This window comes from Macrobrachium rosenbergii, chromosome 18, assembly GCF_040412425.1.
Source record: "Macrobrachium rosenbergii isolate ZJJX-2024 chromosome 18, ASM4041242v1, whole genome shotgun sequence".
NCBI lineage: Eukaryota > Metazoa > Arthropoda > Malacostraca > Decapoda > Palaemonidae > Macrobrachium > Macrobrachium rosenbergii.
The window spans coordinates 12,683,899-12,703,373 of NC_089758.1; the positions used below are offsets into that span (position 1 = coordinate 12,683,899).

Genomic DNA, 19,475 nt, shown 5'->3' on the forward strand with positions numbered 1-19,475 from the left:
ATGACTTTGCAAAGTGGATTGGCACAGGTTTCGCTCTATAGGCAGTCAATAAAAGTCGCAATTCCTAACAAGTATTGTCTAAACTCTAAACGCTCTGGAAAGCTTCAGAGATTATGTTGATGGTGAAAGTATTAGACAGACAACTTTTGAATGCAAGTCTTTCCTCTTCTTCTCATGCAAATGAAGCTCAATGCCTGCCTTATCTTTACGTATTTCATGGTCATTTCAGTACGACGATCTGTTCTGAGGAGCTGATATGCACATTTCCTCTCCTTTCCTTTTAATGTGACTTAGGACAACAGAAAAATTGAAAATTTCTTAAAGTGATCCAAGACAAAACATCACTCTAACACACAGCATCCACTTTCTACAGCCTCCCATCACAGTCCTCAACTTATTAACCACTTCCTTGAAGTAACAACATTCGGAAAATTCTAACTACTGTGTGAATACTAACACTTTATCTAGGACAATCCAAATACTCCCAATTTCTACAACCATCACATTCCTGACCATTCCGCCATTAACACACAAACAGTCTTTTTTTCAGCCTTTCCTATGAAACAAATCACGAAAGATCAATGACTCTGTACGGCTTCATTTTCAGCCCTGATCTGGAGATGACACTCCCAAAACGCACTATTCTTTTTGTCCGCTAGTTGTAACTGTAATTTAAAATACACTTGTTTACTATTTCTTTGTTTACATAGAAAACTAATGAACTTTAGGGAAGGACCTGAAATATATAGAAAAAGAGATTCTTCGAATCCAGCCTCCCTATAAATTAATGTCAGGTTTAGAGAACTGCCTGTAAACGCACTATTCACGTTTGTTTGCTGATAGTGTCAACGAGTCATGTAAATTTGGAGGGGAAATGGTACTTGATGTACAGCAGTTAAATATTTTACGAAGAACGGCTGGTTATCTTTTTGCCTTTTTTCGTATAGAGGAAAGGGACAGTCACCATTTAATCTTAATATTTACTGGTGAGGTGACCTTGATCGGAACGGCTGCCTACATCCGGCTCTGTCGCAAAGAACCTCAAAGCTCCAGACTTGTTGAACGAGGCCAGGTGAGTGTAGAAATGTCCTATTAAGACACTTCTTGCAGAAGGAGTAGAGAGTTTTTCGATAGTAAGAATTGGTTCATTAACTCGATGAGATTTCCTGCAACTCTTAATGAGAACATGCCGTTCATCCTTCAATACTCACAAGGTGTATTTGTACCCTCGGTTGTCCATAGTTTTACTAAATTACTCACTTCTTGAGAACAAATTTATTTAACACTGTTGTCATTTGCTGATTTGTGTAAACATTTGTCAGCACAATTTTTTGTAGGGTATTATTTTCTATTTGTATGCTTCTTTACCCTATTCACATAAAATATCCCGTTCTGTGGAGGCTTTTGACAATTATCATTGAGCGATGCACTTGGTACTGGGTAAATACTTAGATATGTAAAAGTAAGGTAGCCTATCCTCTCTATCTGTCTGTCTCTCTGTCTACATCGAGAGAGAGAGAGAGAGAGAGAGAGAGAGAGAGAGAGAGAGAGAGAGAGAGAGAGAGAGAGAGAGAGAGAGAGAGAGCTTTATTTTGTACCTATTTACACCCAAAAAGATTATGAAACATAAAATTTGCTCTACATTTCCACGAAGAATAGAAAACCGAATTAACTACGAGACCTCAAGAAATTACCCACATTAATGATGAAAGGAAGTACAAGGCAGCGAGATTATCAACCAAGTTATCTCGGCAACTAAAAAGTTGTAACAAGTTTAGAGGTATTTGACAAGAGATCAGATACTTGTTATATGTATAAAGACTAGTTATTCAAGAAAACTGCAAACAATAAATAGTAAATAAAAAGGGCTCTATTGGATGGACCTCCATCATTAGATGAAGAAGGTAAAGGAAAGTATTATATTCCGATTTAGCAGCTACCTGGTCCCTCTTTCGAGAAGCTTCTAAAAATCAGAGCCCTCCGAGAACTTCGAGAAGACTCATCGCCGATGTCCAAAGATCTAAGGGACCTTGTTCAGCGCTCGCAAGAGGCGTGGCGCGCGCACAGTTTGGTGTCCGCAAAAGATTATCAGATTTGATATATTTTTCCCTTTAGGCCATTTTTAACAAAGTAAACGTTTCTGTCACTCACTCTTTCCTCTTTTTTCCTATACTTGCGTGCATACAACAACACAGTATGATATACATACTGTATGCATAATAGACCTGAGCTGCGTTCAAGGCCGTTGTCATGTTTATATCACCCCTTGCTACAGCCTTGACGAGGCATGCCCATCATCCCATACCCGAACCCTTTGCCACAGCTGGGCACACCTTCCCTTCATTCTATATCCCAGCAGCGAACCTCTGCTTAGTGAACCAATCCCTAGCCAACCAATTATTTCTGAAGTTAAATTTGTGTACCACATAAAAGGACGTCACTCAGGTGTAGTCTTTGCCTTTCTGGTCCGTCGGACACTCTAACGAACACCGACAGAAAAGAAGAGGTGTCAAAACATTCCTGACAGATACCAACAAGGACTGTCCTGACATTTTTTCTTTTCTGTTGAATATAAAACAAAATATCGTCAATTAGAAAATTATAAAGGAATTATTATAGGATTCACGAAAGATGACATACATACATACATACATACATACATACATACATACATACATACATACATACATACATACATACATACATACATACATAAGCTTCCATATCATTTGTCATGTCACTTCTCAGAAATTTTACGTATTTCAAAAAACCGAAAATTTGGAATGTGGATACGATGTTACTTTTCATGCAATGGTATACTCTGTAATTGTACTGGTAACCATGTAGAGAGAGAGAGAGAGAGAGAGAGAGAGAGAGAGAGAGAGAGAGAGAGAGAGAGAGAGAGAGAGCACTTCGGCCTTTGTCAAAAGTATCAACTGACTGAGATACAGAAGACAGGATACTGAACGAATGGTGAATTCTGTTAGTTGTGAAGTTTTGGCTGTGTAAATAACATCTTACATTGTGTCAGTCGGAAAGAATACGCTGCTAATTAGAGAGTCTTTTGCTATCAATGTTTTTTGAAGTTGTGGTAACTTAGATTATTCGTCGATTAGTTGTTTCTCATTGGGTGAATAAAAGGGAACATGATATTTGCCCAGTGATATGAAATATCAAGAATTGCAATTGGAAACTTGATTATTTTCTTGACACGGAGTGTTGTGATAATCAGGATTTGACAAGCAACATGGAATTAAGCAGTGCGATTCAATGAATGTCGTTATAGATATGTGTACATGAAACTTTGTAATCTGGGTCACAAAGAGCACCCTCGGCGAAGACGGGACCAGAAAGACAAACTCGAAACAGGAAATACCAAACGGAAGATCCGCGCGAGCGTTGGCCTGTGCGCAAGGCTTAGTGGTCGTGAGGTTGTTCTCCCGAAGTATAGAGGAAAAACAACTGCGGACAGTACGTAAAGAACGAGTGAGAATGAGACAAAATATTACATTAACCCTGGCGTCGCAACAAGTATGGTTATCGACGCCATATATTATTGTTTTTAATCAATAAAGAAAAAAGTGTGTAATGAGAACGCATTCCGCGGACTGGGTATTAGTTCCTTTGGGCCAGCCCTATAGGAGACCTGTTAATCAGCTCAGTGGTCTGGTTAAACTAAGATATACTTACTTTACTTGAGTTCCTTTGTCTGAGGTAACCATTACGGCATGTCTTTGGTCCTCTCTCTCTCTCTCTCTCTCTCTCTCTCTCTCTCTCTCTCTCTCTCTCTCTCTCTCTCTCTCTGTGAAATACATGCAGAGCAGTTATCTTGGAAGAGAAAATAAATACACACTTGAAATAACGATGTTAGTGAAAACGCAACAATCTTAATTTTCAACTACATCTTTCACTGACGAAAACATATTTTTATCTTCACCATATATTCCAATTCATCCACCAATAGAAACATCCTGAAAAACCAGAAGGGGCAACTTTCTCAGTTTTGTTTATTTTGGGCCTTTGTTTTTTATTCACAACCTGCTCATGAAACACTAATTCTCTCATCCTTATCAATAGTATTATCATCTTTATCATTATTATTATTATTATAATAGATTATCAGGTAGGCGAGAAAATTCCAGTGCATTTTTTGAGGGTGGAGTCTGGCTCTGATTGGTGGAAACTACTAGGCGGGCCACGTGATTGGCGAAGACCAACCAAGGTATGCCCAAGGTTCGACCAGTCCTGCTGGTTCGCCCTGCCGCCCCAGCATGATCCAGCATCAGTTTGCTGCCAACCATCTAGGTGAATCCATCTCCCTTGACTGCGCCCGTATTTTATCTTCTTCATCTTTGTGGGTGCTTTGTATCTCCGTCAGATCAAATATGGCGACCGCATGTCACGTAAATGAACCATCCAAACAAGAATATAACGTTAAGGTATGTTTATTTTACATTTTCCTGTTAAAATATTTAGCAAGCGATTCGATTATTAGACTTCAACTCTTCCGTAAGTAGTTATCTTACAAGCCGTTATTCCGCACTTGAACTTTGTATTTTCTTCTTTTAGTATTTGAGGGCGATATCACTTGTTTATCTTTTTGACACTCTTAGCATCCTGGCTACAGACTTTTCCCTGAGCAGACAATATTGGTTTATACGGGTAAAAAATGGCACCAGTGGTTTCACAATGCGTTATGGAATTTTGGCTAGTTCAGTACAGGACATTTTAATTTTAAGGGAGGATGCAAGATGCCTTGTTTTTTGGAGTTATCTGTAGGCGGAATACATTTTTTTTTAACTCAATGCCACTGTGGTGTTCAAAGTAGGGTATTTAGGTAAATTTAGGATGAGTCATTGCTTCAGATTTAAGAGAGGATACAACTATAAAGATATGATATATTCGCAATAAAACCTGCCTTAGGCTGGGTACAATATGGCACATCCTGCGTTGAGGATGAGACCGTGAGTCTTGAGTGAAACTAGGAGTCTAGATTATAGGGGTTTCTCTAGGCTTCTAGTTGACAGATTTCTTCTTATATTTTCTAGTTATGATGTTTCAGGCCTTCCATCAAGAAAATTCTTTCTTGGAGCATAGATCTAAATTATTAATTTTTGCAATGTGTACTAACGCTATATCAGAGTTGTTTACTTTTTATTCTTTTACACAGGACCAATTTGCAAGACCTGCAGTTGATCCTTTCAAAAGAAGATTTCCAAGTCTGTCTTCTCTAGGAAGGACTTTTGTCTCAGAAACGGACACAAACTCTTCAACTGGCGTCACAAAATCTAGGGGAGCGGCTGAGAAGACAGAACTGATGTTTGTATCGTATTCAGTTATTTAATTCTATTTTTTAAAAATTATCCTTTTATTGGTTTCCATTGTTTTAAGTGGCTTTTGCATAACCATTCATTTCAATGTTTTTTTTTTAACTGCTGTGCAACTTTGTTAAAAACATACGTTAGCAATGTTATTGGCCAAAATATGTTTCAAAAGGAAACTTAAAATTGGAAATATTGCAAAATATAAGTATTTATCAGTCTTTTTTTCTTGCAGAAAGACGGTGTGCATTTACTGCAAGAGAGAATTTCCACCAGGCCCTGAGTACATATGTCATCTGACTTTGTGTGTTGCTATTAGACGTCCGAGTGAGTAAATCATTAATCTAGTTGCTGTTTTTGCAGAGGATTTTTTTTTGTTTTTTGTTTCTAGAGTCAGCTAACCAGTGCTAGAAGGAGTACCTTCTTATAAAGATCTTTAGCCTGAATTGTAAATTCTTATAAATAATTTTTACTTGCTATTGTATCTTTGACGCTGTGCCTCAGGGCTTGAATTGTTTAATGTTTTTGCTGATATTATAATTACGGCTGCATTTCTTAACCATCTTAGTTTTGTGTTGCTTCACTTGGTATAGAAGGCTCTTGGTGCTTGTAGTTACTTTAACTGTGCAATTGTTTCTTTTGACAACAACTTTCTTATTTGTCTCCCACAGTGTTTGCTCTGGAATTCCAGAATGGCGACATAACTGACGACGCCTACAGACGCCACACCACAATCATCGCCCAAGTTGTGGATTGTGCAGCCGTGAGACCCTTTGGCGTGTCGAGGATTTTAACAGGCAAATACCCATTCTCCAGCCCATATACTGCCAGACGACGCGTTGGGGCTTTCAACTGGGCATGCCGTGAGGACAGGGCTGCTCCGGGATCAATAGCTGTCTACAGACCGAAGGGTAACGACCCACTCGTCGCCAGCATGTTCGCCCAATTTTACAAGGGAAGGAGCATCGAGGATAACGCCCTGAGTCAGAACGTCATCTCCCAGTTGCGTCGGGTGTGGAGGAGCGAGCGCGAAAAAGGTTTACCAAGCGACGATCACTTTTTGGAAGGCCTGCAGAGTGACACGCTCGAGAATCGAGTCCGATGGTTCCAACAATGTCTGCGGAACTTGGCGAAGTTCTTGCGAATGGCCTGGGTCCGGAAAGTCGTCTTCCCGTACATGATCGGCGATGGATTGTCGCTCGAGATGTGGGAGAAGCATTATGTTCCGGCTATTAGGATCTTCTTCAAAGAAGCCTGTCGTTTCAAGATTCACGTCGTAGTTTTAAATATTGGCCAGAGCAGCGGGATGTAGTTGGCACGAGATCGAGCCTGTGAGAGACCCAGCGTGCAATGGCGTGCAGGACTTTAGGTCAGCGTTGTTGGCCTTTAACTATGATATCTGTATACGTAAGGACTTGTATTTACTTGTGTTTTTACGAATGTAATATTTTACATATCGTCTTTTTTAAAAAATGGGATCTATTTTTAACTGACGCATTTAATTCAGTGTCAGTTTAAAATGTGTTGTATTTTATGTTTATCTATACAAGTCTCTTAGTTTGTAATAGTTTTTGTATGCAATTTTTGTAGCACATCTATAATTACTGATTTTATGTGAATGTGTATCTTACTGATACAGATTTTTTTTACCGCAATACATGAGCAATGGTCAGTGTTGTTGGCCATTAACTGTGATATCTTTATAATTTGGGATTTGTATTTATTTGTGTTGAATGTAATATTTTACAGCTATTATAATTTATTAGAAAAATTGATGTATATGTGACTTTTTTAGTGTTATTTTTGATTGACGCATTTAATTGCGTCAATTTAAAATGTGTTGTATTTTATTTCTATCCATACTGGTCTCTTAATCTTTAATGGTCTTTGTAAACAATTTTTGTGGCATATCTGTTGTTGCTGATTTTTAAGTGAATGTGTGTCTTACGGATACACAGAATTTTTTGTACTGAAAGCTAAATATATTTGGACAGAAAAATCTGGTTTTGTGTTCCTTAGAATGAGTCATTTGAAGTCTTAAGCACTGCCTACCCAAAGTACAGAGAAGCATACTTTTACTGATAGAAGCTAAACTGGAGAAAAATGCTCTCAGCATGACTAATAGAAAACATCCTTCAAAAGATGACTTAAATAAAACCAAACTCTTTCCAATATTCATAGTCTTTTCTCACAAAAATTCTTGTTTCGCAAACCGTCAGTGAGATCACAAATCCTTCAAAAGGATTTTGTATATATCAGTTCACTCACTTATAGGGTTAATTAAGTATAAAAATGAGTTAAATACCAATGAAATATAAATATTCAGAAAATATCTGACAGAATTAAATATAGATGTCATTGTTATTCAGAGCGTACACAGCCAGGTCATTGACTAATGACTTCCAGAAAGTTGCAACGCTGAAATCGTGACAGAGGGGACGAAAGATTGTATCCCAAAATACCCACCACAGAAAAATGACCATTGCAAGGAGCCACGACAAACAATATGTACCCAGTTTGTGCAGCAATGCGTGGCAGATATCAGAAAGCTTTAAATGCCAAAGATTAGGACATAGACAAATGACGTTTCATAAAAACAAGAATGACGATTCTATATAGATGGCCAAATACAAAAATAAAATATAAGAAGTAATGCATCTGGCAAAGATAAGACTAACTTTTTCTTGTCGTTTACTGCAGACACCAACGTCATGTTAGATTGTCAAAGTTGACAGCGTTAGTTTTAGATGTAGGAATGAATATTCACAACTGAACGGGGACTGTGATGTCTTCAAAGCACTATCACAGAACGAATGCTTGAAACCTAAGTGATGACAGTTTCTTTATTATTCTCAAAAACTATTTTTGAGAATGAAAACTAAAATTAAGAAGGAACAGGATAGCCCGTCATCAGGGATAATTCCCTACAAAAATTACTTTAAAAATCTGTACTGATTAACCAGGTATTAAGAGTATAAAAAAAACTATAATTGATGAACATTTCAAAATACACAACAATACAAATGAAAAACATACAAGAAAAATAAGTGACGGTATACAAAACGAGAACATGTAAAATAGAATAACTGAATAATAAAACTGATAAAAAGCAATGGCTAAATAAGCAAAACCTACAAACTAAACGGAAATCACCAAATGAAATTATTGAGCAAACAAATGAAAGATACAGAATATTAATATTACAGTAAAAATGGTAATCTGCAGAGCTTACAATTCATGGCTGCAGTCAAAGGATATTTGGGTAAACTGAAAGCAAAGGCTGGACATGAAAGTGGATGGGGTTTTTTAAAACGTTGCTCTCTACAGCGGAACTGAGTTTCGTTTAACGGTAGTCCTATGCAGTTTAAATGTCCAAACTCACTGCATTACGGAAACTCAAGATCAGCATACAGGTTTATTAAATATTTATTGAATTATGGAGAACAATGAAAAAATTAAAAACATACAAGAAAATAAGTGACGGTATACAAAACGAGAACATGTAAAATAGAATAACTGAATAAAAAAAAAGACAAAGGGAATAAAGGGGGAACGTAAATAAACAAAAACATGTCTTAGAGGATACGGACCCTTAGAATTTTGAGAAAATCGTAAATCTCTGCTTCTGTAACCAGATAAACTGCTAATTTTTTTTTCAGATTTATCAAAATGTGGCTGGCTGCTGAAGAGCAAGAGCCCGTGCCTGGTTCCCACCTGGTTCTTGGTTCCTGAGCGCTCACTCCACAAACACGGTCGCTGGCACTACACTATTAGCGTGAGATACAGAGCTTTATTACTTTTGTTTTTTTTTTACAATCTCTGCTTCTGTAAGCAGATAAACTGCTCATTTTTTAGCAAATATACTCTGTTTGCAGATCTGTCGAAAGAAAAATTGAAAATAGGAAAGAGAACTTCAACACACACACACAAGGGAGCAGTGAATTTGGACCCTTAAACTTTAGGATTACCGTTTAACTGTTAAGTGAAAGGGGACCAATGTTTCATATGGTGGGGCTCTTAAAACGGAAAGGAATATCTGTTTTGTGTTTAACCAAGGATTTTAAAATGACTGTATCCTATCTGATTTTGGCAGGACTTAGCCATCTCGTAGAATAGACTGATTGTTTATTTCGTCGTTCAGAGTAGTCCCGATTTCAAATACGTCATTCAGGTGACTGAACTGACAACCCAGTTAACCGTAATTTAAGGCAATACTGTACTTACGTAGCAAACACTGCTGAGTATGCTAATTTCTCATTTCAAAACATAAAAAATTGTGGATTTTTTAATCTATTCCATTTTGTTATATTTCCTCTGTTGCGGCTGCAGAGAAATATGTGTTAAACAGAAACAAACCAGTACATCTTCAGAACTGCACGTGATGGAAAAAAGTTCCCTTGATTTTCAGAGTAACATTCTGAGACTACTTAACTGAAAGGAAAAATATATCTGATTCTTTGAAGTAAACCTTAAGAAATTCCAGTTCCCTTCCAGGAACGTGTTTATGAAATATTTCAGCAGTAAATAAAAATCAGAAAATAACATCATCACCACTAGAGACAGACACACTTGCTGAAGTTTTGGAGTTGAACAGAAACCCCGATTTATTTTGGTAGAGGCCCATTGCAAGGTTCACCGGGGTGACGGGAGAGGAGGAAGAATGACGGGTGGGCAAGTTGCTGAGTAAATAAGAGCAATTAAAAAAAAAAAAGATCATGCATATGCCAGCAATTCAAACCTAGCTTGAAGGACGGCCTTTTGCCAATGCAAGGCCCAAAGTTTTTCGTCTTTAAATGTCGATACAATGTTTGAGTAAGTCAAAGCAAAAAAAGTTTGTAAGTGCATTTCTCTTAGTCTCCTGGGATGTTATTTGTCGTATTATTTTACTCGGATTTTCTGCTTCGCTATGCAGTTGCATGACTGTGAAATAGTGCTTAGACTAATCTGTCCTTCCCTGTGCGTAATTGATTTATGCCTGAGTTTTTCGTGACACTAAAAGGTTTCTATAAGATATATTATTCTCAAGCGTTTTATCTCGTCTGTTACTGTGAGTGTGGCTTTCAGCCGGGAGACTGGTTCTCCTCTGCCCAGTCTCTAAAAGTGAATATTTATCAATGGGTAAAGGAGGTCTGCACATAAAGTAGCACGAACGGATTAAAAACGTCATAAAACAATAAAGAATAAGGATCAAGAGACAGACATCGAAAACTTTGTGCTTTATTGCGCTCTTTGTAAATATTACACAAAAAGTATAAAAACATTGTCTTCAATTAAGTATAAGTATATACACTGTGGACATCGAAAACAAAATATAAATATACATATATGTATATATATACATATACATACATATAGTCATATATACATATACACACACCACTAGACCGTCACAAATGTACAGACAAGAAAACATACAAACATAGTTATTGTAGAATTGATTTACAAAATATACAAAACTTTAACACATGAACTTAATTCACAGTGACATTATCATAACGGCAAGAAATATGCGAATCAGGTGGCATCACGCGAATAAGGTTTGTAAGTCTGGTGAGGACGGTACTTCGAGAAGCCGTCCTCCCGAATTCTAAGGGGTGGAACAGGCTTCTCGTCGTCCACATCGGTGACGACGACGACCTGGACCCCCAGCCGGCGCACCCGGGCCTCCAAGGCCTCGACGGCCATGAGGTAGTTCGGCACCCAGTTGCCTCCGGCCGGACCACAGCCGATGCCATAGGGTACGACAATCCTCTCGATGCCCTCTTCTCGCAGGACGCCTGCCAACCTCTCTAGGGCCTGCCTAAACCATTGCACCCTATTTACTTCAGTGTCCCACTGCAGGCCCGTATAAAGGTTGAGGTCGCAGACCGCGGGATCCGAAGTCGCCGTCAAAGACTTCAGCCAGGCTCGGCCCCTTACCTTGATGTCCTTCACCAGCATCTGGCTGAACAGGTTGCTCTCAAACGCAGGACCCGTGAAGAATTGGCTGAAAATTGTGACGATGGCCGGGTTCCTGGGGCTGGAGGACGACCTCGAAATAGCAAACGTGCCGGGGATCGGTCTATCCTGTACGATGGCTCGGTTTGCGTTGCACATTCGCCTCCGGGAGGAGTAGACGTCGGCGTAGGGGTACTTCTGAACCATCGCGGTGGCCAAGCCCTTGGCTGGCTTCACTGACACACAGTTTCCAGCCACCAGGATGGCCGTAGACGGCTGTCTATAGCAGTTGTCGGTGACACAACCGTAATGGAAACTCAGCATCGACACAATGGCTGTGGAAGGAAAAGAAAAGGCCTCTGTGAAAGTGCAATGAAGCAACCCAAGAACATGGGAGTGAAAGTTAATAAAAACAAACGACTAAAAATGACTAGTTAATATAAAGATAAATTAAAATACAGTGATAGGGAACTTCGTTGATATCTTCAGCTGTAAATACAAGCACAAATTCCAGAACTATTGACTCCAACCGTACCAAACAGTAGAGTAACCCAACTTTAAATTCTTTGCAAGCCAAATGGCAAACATCAATATATCTTAAGAGATTCTTTAACCAGAAATGAAAAGAACATAAAATAGAATCTAACGTCAACATTTCCAAACAGAATACTGTAACAATATTTTCCTCACGGTGCGCTTGAATGATGTAATCGCAAATATATGAAGACTGAAATAATCACTATGAATGAAAGTAATAATAAGTACACCTACGTGAATCATCTTTCGGGGGAGGGGAGGGGAGATCCCCAACGGCGTCGTCACACTGCGTGAAATACTTGGCACCAGAGGATAAATTCTTATTCCTGCAAAATAAAAAATCATCAGCAAACAAGAAAAAAATTACATACAATTTCCTAATGGTTCATATGTTACATCATTATTGCCATTTGACCAATGATAAAAGATAAGAAACTAGACCAACCTTCCGCCGAGACGTATTGCTTCCGAAACCTCACCAGGAAAGTGGGATGTCCCTGAGGCTTCACAAGGGGAGACGGATGTCCCTGAGGCTTCACCAGGGGAGACGGATGTCCCTGAGGCTTCACCAGGGGAAGGGAAAGGCCCTAAGGCTTCATCAGGTGAAAGGGACAGTCCCGAGTCTTCATCATGAGAGGAGGATGAGCCTGAGACGTCATCAGCCCATCCCGGTGCTGCATATAAAACTTTTTCTGGGGTTTCTAGAAAAGACGCGAACATACCCGAAGCTTCACCAGCAATCGATTGTCCACGAGAATCTGTAAAGATCAATCATGTTTTCATTAGCCTCACCTTAACAGAAAGTCTTCAGACAATTATCTTGCTCATATCCATAACGAATTTTTACTGACCCAAGACTGCAAAATTACTGCCTCACTCAGAGGGACACTCAGTTGGTTTTTCTACGATTCCTTCCTTATTCTGGGAACATCCTGCGGTATGAGAGGGGTATTCCTTCGTGCATAACCTACAGTTGTTGCAAGAGAAGCATCTGGAGAAATCTGTAGGTTCTCTGTGAAAAAAAAAAAGAATCAGTGCTATATCTCCTACTGGTGAGAGGATTTCACAAGATCGGTAACGAAAAGGAAACCCTTCCTGATACAACAGAATCTCTTCTGCATCATTAAAATTTTTTTTATTGAATTCTTAGCCTTCGCATTCAGTCTAAATGCCAGTAGTATCTCAAAAGTAAGAACTAAGACTTAGAAAACAAGACTGACCTCATTCTCTCCCTGGGGTTTCCTTCCGCAGACTGAGCGTTGCCGCTGACGGGGACAGACTCGAATACAATAGCGAGGTCGTCGTCAGAATGCAAAAACTTCGTCAGGACACCCAACTGCGCTACCCAGAACCCCGCCCGTGACTTCAGCGGTTCTCACGGCCGACTCAAAAATTATTGAAAGATCGTCGTCGGAAAAAAGTTCTGAGGGGTTTTCTGAAATCTGCGCCTGCGCATAAAAAAATAGAATTAAATCCAAAATCATAAAACAACTTCAAATTAAAAACACTGAAAGAATAAACAACAGAAGAGACTCAGTAAAGAAAAATTCCATATGTCAAGTAGACCTACCAGATATCTACGGCAACCTGTCCTCAAAATTCTATGGATTTCAGGAACCTTTCAGTATTGCGTTACCCTGGCATTCTAAGAGATGTTAATCCGAATACTCAGCAGAGAAGAATACAAAGATTACTTACAAGGGACAAAACTTCCCCGGTAACCCATGTACAGTAATAAATTCAAAATTAGCATAAATATTTTTTGGGCCGCCTAATAATCCATAGGTTGACCTCTACTCAAAAATGGTAAGTTTGACAAAATCAATAAATAATAACTGAAACATATGGACACCAAGAAAATGGAAAAACTTATTAGAAAACACGAGTCCCATCAAAATCCCCTTAAAGTATAGCTCGACGTAAACCAGTGGTTAATGGTAACTTCACCCGCGCTGAGGAACAACAGAAATAAATCAAGAGATTGACTGAATTAGGTTCGTCATTTATTTTTGCATGATGATCATCGACTAAATTCCTTTAGTAGAATTTGGTAAGCACAGAAAACTTGACGAATTTACAACAGATTATGATACCATAGCGATCTACGTCAAGGAAATTAAAAATAATGAAATCCTAGCATATTAATCCAAGAGCTCAGTATAAATAAATTTTATAAATCTAATAAAATCCTAGCGCTCTAAATAAATGCGCTATAGAAATAAAAAATTCTAGGGCACAGGGATAAATAAATATTGTAAAAATAAAATCTTAGCACACAGGTATAACATAAATAAATGCTATATAAATAACAAAAGCCTAGCACTCAAGTATAAATGAATGTTATATGAAAAAATCCTAGCGCTTACTACAAACCAATGTTATAAAAATAATGAAATCCTAGCGCACACATAAATAAAGGCTATCAATAAAATCCTAGCGTTCAAGTATAGATAAATGAATATTGCAAAAATAATAAAATCCTAGCACTCAAGTATAGATAAATGATATAAAATAATTAAATTATGACGCTCATATATAAATAAATATTATAAAAATGATAAAATCCTAAAGCTAATGTATAAACAAATGCAATAAAATAATAAAATCCTAGCACTCATATAAAAATTAAACGCTATAGAAATGATAAATCCAAGCGCTCACGAATAAGTAAATGACATAAAAATAGCAAAATCCTAGCGTACGGATATAAGTAAGGGATATCAAAATAATGAAATCCTAGATAGGGCTCGAGTATAAATAAATGGTATAAAAATTTTTAAAAAATCCTAGCGGTCATACATACATAAATAATAAAAAACAATCAAATCCTAGTTATCTTGTGCAGATACCAGAACACAGGTATAAATAAGTGTTATATATGTGTTATATAAATAATGAAATCTAACTCTCATGTGAAAACCAATGCTATAAAAATAATAATATCCCAGCGCACACGTATAAATAGGTATATGTAAATAAGTCCTAGCGAGCATGAATAATTAAATTCTATAGAAATAATCAAATCCTAGAGCTCAGGTATAAATAAATGCCATAAAAATAGTAAAATCATGTAAAAACATCTGACCCTACAACATAAAAATAACTGGCACTACAACACAAAAATATCTGGCCCTACAACATAAAAATATCTGGCCCTACAACATAAAAATATCTGGCCCTACAACATAAAAATATCTGGCCCTACAACATAAAAATATTTGGCCCTGCAACATAAAAATATCTGGCCCTGCAACATAAAAATATCTGGCACTACAACATAAAAATATCTGGCCCTACAACATAAAAATATCTGGCCCTGCAACATAAAAATATCTGGCCCTACAACATAAAAATATCTGGCCCTACAACATAAAAATATCTGGCCCTACAACAAAAAAAATAAAAAAATATCTGGCCCTGCAACATAAAAATATCTGGCACTACAACATAAAAATATCTGGCCCTACAACATAAAAATATCTGGCCCTGCAAATAAAAATATCTGGCCCTGCAACATAAAAAAATATCTGGCCCTAAAATATAAAAATATCTGGCCCTACAATATAAAAAATATCTGGCCCTAAAATATAAAAAAATATCTGGCCCTACAATATAAAAATGTCTGGTCCTACAACATAAAAATATCTGGCCCTAAAATATAAAAATATCTGGCCCTAAGGTATAAAAACATCTGGCCTAACAACATAAAAACATCTGGCCCTACAACATAAAAATATCTGGCCCTGCAACATAAAAATATCTGGCCCTAAAATATAAAAATATCTGGCCCTACAATATAAAAATATCTGGCCCTAAAATATAAAAATATCTGGCCCTACAATATAAAAATGTCTGGTCCTACAACATAAAAATATCTGGCCCTAAAATATAAAAATATCTGGCCCTAAGGTATAAAAACATCTGGCCTAACAACATAAAAATATCTGGCCCTAAAATATAAAAATATCTGGCACTACAACATAAAAATATCTGGCCCTAAAATATAAAAATATATAGCCCTGCAATATAAAAATGTCTGGTCCTACAACATAAAAATATCTGGCCCTAAAATATAAAAACATCTGGCCCTAAGGTATAAAAACATCTGGCCTAACAACATAAAAATATCTGGCCCTACAAATACAAAAACATCTGGCACTAAAGTATAAAAACATCTGACCCTACAACACAAAATATTTGGCCCTAAAATATAAAAACATCTGGCCCTGCAACATAAAAATATTTGGCCTTAAAATATAAAAATATATGGCCCTACAACATAAAAATATTTGGTCTTAAAATATAAAAATATATGGCCCTAAAATATAAAAATATCTATATAAAAATATTTAGCCCTAAAATATAAAAACATCTGGCCTATAAAAAAAATAAAATAAAAAATAACTGGTCCTACAACATGAATATATCTGGCCTTAAAATATAAAAATATCTGGCCGTAAAATATAAAAACATTTAGCCTTAAAATATAAAAAAAAACATAAAAATATCTGGCCCTACAACATGAATATATCTGTCCTTAAAATATCCGGCCTTCAACATAAAATATAAAAAAATATAAAAATATCTAGCCCTACAACATAAAAATATAAAAATACCTGGCCCTAAAACATAAAAACATCTAGCCCTACAAATATAAAAACATCTGGCACTAAAGTATAAAAACATCTGGCACTAAAGTATAAAAACATCTGACCCTACAACACAAAATATTTGGCCCTAAAATATAAAAACATCTGGCCCTGCAACATAAAAATATTTGGCCTTAAAATATAAAAATATATGGCCCTACAACATAAAAATATTTGGTCTTAAAATATAAAAATATATGGCCCTAAAATATAAAAATATCTAGCCCTAAAATATAAAAATATCTAGCCCTAAAATATAAAAACATCTGGCCCTAAGGTATAAAAACATCTGGCCTAACAACATAAAAATATCTGGCCCTACAAATACAAAAACATCTGGCACTAAAGTATAAAAACAACACAAAATATTTGGCCCTAAAATATAAAAACATCTGGCCCTGCAACATAAAAATATTTGGCCTTAAAATATAAAAATATATGGCCCTACAACATAAAAATATTTGGTCTTAAAATATAAAAATATATGGCCCTAAAATATAAAAAATATCTAGCCCTAAAATATAAAAATATCTAGCCCTAAAATATAAAAATATTTAGCCCTAAAATATAAAAACATCTGGCACTATAACTCAAAAAATCTGGCCCTAAAATATAAAAATAACTGGTCCTACAACATGAATATATCTGGCCTTAAAATATAAAAATATCTGGCCGTAAAATATAATAATATTTAGCCTTAAAATATAAAAGTATGTCCCTAAAACATAAAAATATCTGGCCCTACAACATGAATATATCTGTCCTTAAAACAAAAATATCCGGCACTTCAACATAATAATATTTAGAACTAAAATATAAAAATATCTAGCCCTACAACATAAAAATATAAAAATACCTGGCCCTAAAACATAAAAACATCTAGCCCTACAAATATAAAAACATCTGGCACTAAAGTATAAAAACATCTGGCACTAAAGTATAAAAACATCTGACCCTACAACACAAAAATATTTGGCCCTAAAATATAAAAACATCTGGCCCTAAAATAAAAATATTTGGCCTTAAAATATAAAAATATATGGCCCTACAACATAAAAATATTTGGTCTTAAAATATAAAAATATATGGCCCTAAAATATAAAAATATCTAGCCCTAAAATATAAAAAAATATCTAGCCCTAAAATATAAAAACATCTGGCACTATAACTCAAAAAATCTGGCCCTAAAATAAAAAATAACTGGTCCTACAACATGAATATATCTGGCCTTAAAATATAAAAATATCTGGCCGTAAAATATAATATTTAGCCTTAAAATATAAAAGTATGTCCCTAAAACATAAAAATATCTGGCCCTACAACATGAATATATCTGTCCTTAAAACATAAAAATATCCGGCACTTCAACATAATAATATTTAGAACTAAAATATAAAAATATCTAGCCCTACAACATAAAAATATCTGGCCCTAAAATATAAAAATATCTGGCACTTTCTTTCTTTCTTTCTTCTTTTTATAACATAAAAATATCTGGCCCTACAACATAAAAATATTTGGCCATAAAATATAAAAACATCTGGCCCTACAACATTAAATCAGTTGTCCCTAAAATATAAAAACATCTGGTCCTACAACATTAAAATATTTGGCCCTAAAATATAAAAACATCTGGCCCTACAACATTAAAATATTTGGTTCTAAAATAAAAAATATCTGGCATTATAACAAAAACATCTGGCCCTAAAATATAAGAATATCTGGCCCCACAACGTGAAAAATATCTGGCCTTAAAATATAAAAATATCTATCCCTGCACCATAAAAATACCTGGCACTACGACATAAAAACATCTGGTCCTACAACATAAAAATATCTGGTCCTACAACATAAAAATATCTGGCCCTACAACATAAATACCTTGCACTACAACATAAATATCTGGCTCTATAACAAAAAATATCTGGCCCTATAACAAGCAAAATATCTAGCCCTACAACAGAAAAAAATATTTGGCTCTGCAATATAAGTAATAAATGATCCTATAACATAAAATATATCCGCCCCTACGACATAAAAAACATCTGGCCCTTCAACATACAAAATAAATAGTATTTGGCCTTGCAACGTAAAAAATCTCTGACCCCACAACATAAAAAATATCTGGCCTTATAATATAAAAAAATTTTTCCCTGCAACATTAAAAATATCTAGCTCTACAACATACAAAATATCTGGCCCTACAACACACAAAATATCTGGCTCTACAACACACAAAATATGTTTCTGCGACATAGAAAATACCTGGCCCCACAGTATACAAAATATCTTACCCTACGAGATAAAAAATATCTGGCCCTGCAACATAAAAAAAACTGGCTCTAGAGTATATAAAAAATATTTGGCCCTGCAACATACAGAATATCTGGCCTCGCAACCTTTGCATGTATAATGAAATTTTATCTCACTCAGTCAAAAGCATGAACCGCTTTATCTTTTGACTAATGTCAAACCTGGTTACAACACAACACTAAGAGCATGGCGAACTACGCTAGATTATACACTTTTCTTCGTTGTATTTCTGCTCCAGAGGATAAAACACAAGCCTTAAGATTAGAAAATAGTCAACAAATGTTGTCAGACTTACCATGTCGCTGCCGCTTAACTGAGCACTCTGGCTGGAATTGGCAGAATCCATGATCACTTCTCGAACGAATAGGAAAGAGATTCAACAAACTCGGCTGAACACCACGAGAACAGAGGTGAAACTGAGATAGGAGCGAAAGCGATTAAGTGAACCGGAGCGACTGCCCTGGGTTTTCCTTTGTCTCCTCCACAAACAGGGAGACCAATCACTGCGAAGACCTCCCGCTAACCCCTCCCTCCAAGGAGAGGACAGCCAGTCAGCTGATGCTTTCACCTTGTCACGTGTCCTTCCTCCCAAATCAAAATTCCTTTGACCTATTGTAGGACCAAATTCGAGCGGCAGGGCGGAGCTGAAACAGATTAAAACAACTCTGCCAGATTTCATATGGGAGGACGTTCCTTTAGGCTCCTCTTGGTGGCGTCA

General features: G+C 36.5%; 2 protein-coding genes and 1 long non-coding RNA gene across 4 annotated transcripts; 1 reads left to right on the forward strand and 2 right to left on the reverse strand.

The window, feature by feature from the left end:
• Positions 1-859: 859 nt before the first annotated feature.
• Positions 860-7,306, forward strand: LOC136848119 (uncharacterized). 2 transcript variants are annotated; one of them, XM_067120356.1, is made up of 5 exons: positions 950-1,072; positions 4,116-4,439; positions 5,171-5,319; positions 5,557-5,648; positions 5,993-7,306. In XM_067120356.1, exons 2-5 carry the CDS (start codon positions 4,272-4,274, stop codon positions 6,631-6,633), a joined length of 1,050 nt encoding a protein of 349 aa, XP_066976457.1. In that variant the 5' UTR covers positions 950-1,072; positions 4,116-4,271; the 3' UTR covers positions 6,634-7,306. The 2 variants fall into 2 exon arrangements, with proteins under 2 accessions (XP_066976456.1, XP_066976457.1); XM_067120355.1 differs by lacking the exon at positions 4,116-4,439 and having other exon boundaries at positions 860-1,072; positions 5,993-6,728.
• Positions 7,307-10,661: 3,355 nt separating this feature from the next.
• Positions 10,662-12,576, reverse strand: LOC136847968 (uncharacterized). The gene is made up of 3 exons (XM_067119986.1): positions 12,241-12,576; positions 12,030-12,121; positions 10,662-11,593 (listed from the first exon to the last, which is right to left on the reverse strand). Exons 1-3 carry the CDS (start codon positions 12,513-12,515, stop codon positions 10,836-10,838), a joined length of 1,125 nt encoding a protein of 374 aa, XP_066976087.1. The 5' UTR covers positions 12,516-12,576; the 3' UTR covers positions 10,662-10,835.
• Positions 12,577-12,671: 95 nt separating this feature from the next.
• On the reverse strand, positions 12,672-19,284 carry LOC136847969 (uncharacterized). Its single transcript, XR_010855884.1, has 3 exons — positions 19,053-19,284; positions 13,016-13,243; positions 12,672-12,807 (listed from the first exon to the last, which is right to left on the reverse strand). It is a non-coding gene; the product is annotated as an uncharacterized lncRNA (long non-coding RNA).
• Between the last annotated feature and the right edge of the window lie 191 nt (positions 19,285-19,475).